This window comes from Neophocaena asiaeorientalis, unplaced genomic scaffold (assembly GCF_003031525.2).
Source record: "Neophocaena asiaeorientalis asiaeorientalis breed wild unplaced genomic scaffold, Neophocaena_asiaeorientalis_V1.1 scaffold371, whole genome shotgun sequence".
Lineage (NCBI taxonomy): Eukaryota > Metazoa > Chordata > Mammalia > Artiodactyla > Phocoenidae > Neophocaena > Neophocaena asiaeorientalis.
Genome location: NW_020172369.1, coordinates 6,149,456 through 6,153,151, shown reverse-complemented (window position 1 = coordinate 6,153,151; position 3,696 = coordinate 6,149,456). Strand labels below are relative to the sequence as shown.

General features: G+C 48.1%; 1 protein-coding gene across 1 annotated transcript; it reads right to left on the bottom strand.

Annotated features, from left to right (window-relative positions):
• Positions 1 to 706: 706 nt before the first annotated feature.
• Positions 707 to 3,642, bottom strand: HEY1 (hes related family bHLH transcription factor with YRPW motif 1). The gene is made up of 5 exons (XM_024731504.1): positions 3,383 to 3,642; positions 3,035 to 3,110; positions 2,803 to 2,886; positions 2,439 to 2,520; positions 707 to 1,551 (listed from the first exon to the last, which is right to left on the bottom strand). The coding sequence occupies exons 1-5, from the start codon at positions 3,469 to 3,471 to the stop codon at positions 968 to 970; spliced, it is 915 nt and encodes a 304-aa protein (XP_024587272.1). The 5' UTR covers positions 3,472 to 3,642; the 3' UTR covers positions 707 to 967.
• Between the last annotated feature and the right edge of the window lie 54 nt (positions 3,643 to 3,696).

Below are 3,696 nucleotides of genomic sequence, written 5' to 3'. Positions count from 1 at the left end.
AACCACATTTCCATGCACCAAAAAGGAAAACACAACATAAAAATTTCCAGTGAAAAGAAAATATGGCAGCTCCAGGAAGAATTAGGTTATGCATTTAACAGGTTCCACTGGACTATTCCATTGACCACTTGCACACCATGATCACTTATCCATGTTGACATCTGTGAACTTGAGATCTGTGAAATTAAAAATTCATTGCATTGCTTGGGGCTGGTAAATGCAGACATATTCTACGCAAATCGTCTTCTGTCTCTTCCCTGCCAACTCCAAATGGGGACCTCTCCTAACCAAGTCCTGGTAGACGACAGCAATTGGTCATTCAGATTCAGGGGCCCTGATGGTGTGTACATTCACCCTACTGCTGTAGGAAGCAGAGAATTAGCTAGTCTTCTTTCTTGGATAAAGCTGATCATCTGATTTGTCAACGCTTTATTCAGAAATATAAAATTCGATATAGCCCCCCCCAAAAAGAATATCATTTATACAACACCTTAACTGTCAAAATATTAACAAATAGCATCATGTTAACATTGAGCATAGTGGTTTGTAAAATTAATTCTAAAAAGAGACTGTATACAAGGAGAAAAACCGACCAAAAACACTAAATGTTAAAATTCCCAAAACTTTGAGGCAAAATGGAATCATTCTTAGACAGATAGGTTTACAAAGTAAATTAGGCACAGTCCAAACCTATCACCAATTTGTTGGTTTATATTCACTATTTCAATTTAATGTCTGGAACAAAATTTAACAACTAGTTTTTAAAAACTGCTAATACATGACATGATAAAAAAAACATTAAAAAAGAAAAAGTGAACCAACAAACCTTTCGTCTTTCAACAAAATTTATCTGAAAGTGTACCTTCTTCCTTTTTATTTTACTGATGACTTTAAGGTGATGTTGGCAACAGCCCAGCTCAGCTGGGATTTTAAGCTTTCCCTTCCCTCATTCTACAGCATCAGTTCTTTAAAAAGCTCCAATCTCCGTCCCCCAAGGTCTATAGGGTTTGCCAAGGTTTGCTGCCTGCGTGGGTGCCGAAGGGCTCAGTGCATTGGGAGAGAGTAAGTGGAAGGAGCCAAAAGAGAAGGGGAAGGCCGACAGGGAGGCCACCGAGGAGAGCAGAGGCGGCGAGAGTTTGGAGGCGGAGGTGACCACGGGGAGCACCGGTCCAAGGCTGCCGCTAGGGGGCGCCCGCAAAGCCGACGCCTCCGGATGTGCTGTGGCCAACCTGCCCTGGTGGTGGGGTTCCGTGGGCGAGGCCGTGGTGCCAGTGTTCCCGTGGCCATTCTGGGGCAGCAACAGGGGGTGCGCGACGTGCGGGTGATGTCCGAAAGCACTCCCCCAGGGAATGTGTCCAAGGCCTGCGTGAGCGCCGCTTGCCGCTTCCCGCTGGGAGGCATAGTTGTTCAGATGTGAGACCAGTCGAACTCGAAGCGGGTCCGTGGCATCTAGTCCTTCAATGATGCTCAGGTAACGGGCGACTTCTGCCAGGCATTCCCGAAACCCCAAACTCCGATAGTCCATAGCAAGGGCGTGCGCGTCAAAATAGCCTGGGGAAACGAACAAAAGAAAAACCTCAGAGCTTTGCTCATTTCCCGCATTTCTTCAATCCCAAAGGCAGCCCTTCCTGGCAAATATCTACATCCTTTTTTAAAAAAAACGGCATTCACGGGCTCTTCTGAAAGTCCAAATATTTGGGAGTCGACCAAAATCTTTGCATTAATCAACATGAGAAGTATGTCTTTGCTAATGCAAGTTCAAAGCCCAGTTAGAGACTGCCAAGCAGAAATTGGAATTATACCCTACCGGCAGATGAAACTATGTTCATTCCTTTCATGTTTTCCCTCAACAACAACAAAAAATACATCAAGGACAGAAAAACCACAGAGTAGTGAAATTCATTAGACACACAGATGTAAGTTATCATCATGGAGCTTTTAGGCACTTGGTCCAGAGTAAAGCATTTTTCCGGCTGGAGACAGACACACAGACCTCCTCTGTCTCCCACCTTCCTTTGGGTTTTCTCTACTTAACCACAACAGGTTTCTTTCCTCAACAGTCATGTGGCAGCTTATTCTTTAAGAATCTTGTATATGAAATTAAGAGCATATACTTAAAAAAAATCTTTTTCTCAAAAAGGTTAACAAACAATTGTGGTTTGAGCTACCTGATCAGAGCTGTCACAGCTTTAGGGCACCTCACCCATAATAGGTATTTTCCAAAAGAAGGTGCATACGCTTAATTTGCAGAGGGCTGGGGTGATGAATTCACTGGAGAAAAACCTATGCGCACGTGAAAATGCACTGACAGGCAACCCCACACACCACACACCGTTCTCTCCCCACCCCCAAAGCACACAGTAAAAATAAGACAGCGACTGCACCAATCCTGGCCATCGGTGGCTGTTCAGTCTTCCCCCACCGGACTAGAGATGTACCTTTCCCTCCGGCAGTGTGCAGCATTTTCAGGTGATCCACCGTCATCTGCAGGATCTCGGCTTTTTCTAGCTTGGCAGATCCCTAGAGAAGAGAACAACAACAACAAAAACTGATTTGGCACCAAGTGCTTTTGGGGAACAACTTAAAATATATATGCACATATATGCTGTGTAAACCATAAAAGTACAGACAACAGCAAAATAAATTATCTTCCAAAATATGTTGGACTCTGTATGAATTCATTTCCTCCGCACAAACAACGCAGTTATTTTCCAAGGCACGGGTAAGGTTTAGATTAATGAGGGGAAGAATTCTGAAGGCGTGGATAGCTACACGGAGAGCTCTATCTACTTTCACCATTACCTGCTTCTCAAAAGCACTGGGTACCAGCCTCCTCAGCTCAGACAAACTGTTATTGATCCTATCTCGTCGGCGCTTCTCAATGATCTGTAGAAAGCAGGCAAAACAAAGGGGGACATTTCCATTCCGACTGTAAATTCCAAAGTGAAGAAAGGTGGTTTTCCCGTTAATTAATAAAACAAAACAACCCCCGCCCCCACCCCAAAAAAAAAGGGTGCACTGTAAAGAGACTCACGCCTCTCCGTCTTTTCCTGGCCAAGATCTGTGAAGATGTAGTTGGGGACATGGAACCTAGAGCCGAACTCAAGTTCCTAAATGGGGGGGTGGGGGGGACAGGAATCGCCGTTAAGCGAGAGGAGGTGATCTGAGGGGTCGCCCCCACTCCCTCCCCGTACTCAGATTTTTTTTTTTGGCAACTTGGTCTTCAAGAGCCTCCGGGGTCTTCACCCGGGGCGGAGGCCTGCCGGAGATGCGCGGAGGTCAGTGCAGGGCGCCGGCGTGCCCCGGGCCCTTGGGCGCTGTCACCGAGGCCAGCCGGCGCTCGCCTCCCGCTCCCGTTCCCGCTCCGCCGCCGCCAACTCACCCATTCTCATCCGCACTCTCCTTTTCCACCTCGATGGTCTCGTCCAGCTCGCTATCGGAGGAGCTGTACTCGGGGTGGGCTCGTTTCATGCTGGCTACGCGGGGGATCCGGGGGAGGGTCGGCGCGGCGAGCAGGGAGGAGTTAACTGCAGCGGCGCCTCTCCGCGCTCGGCTGCTCGCGCTCCGCACACACTGGTCCGGCTCACTCTCTGCCTCCGGTTAAAACTCAACCATCCCTTTCCCACGCTGCGCCCCTTCCCAGGGCCCTGGGGAGGGCGGAGGAGTAGAGGGGGCGGGCAAGGGGGCGGAAGGGGG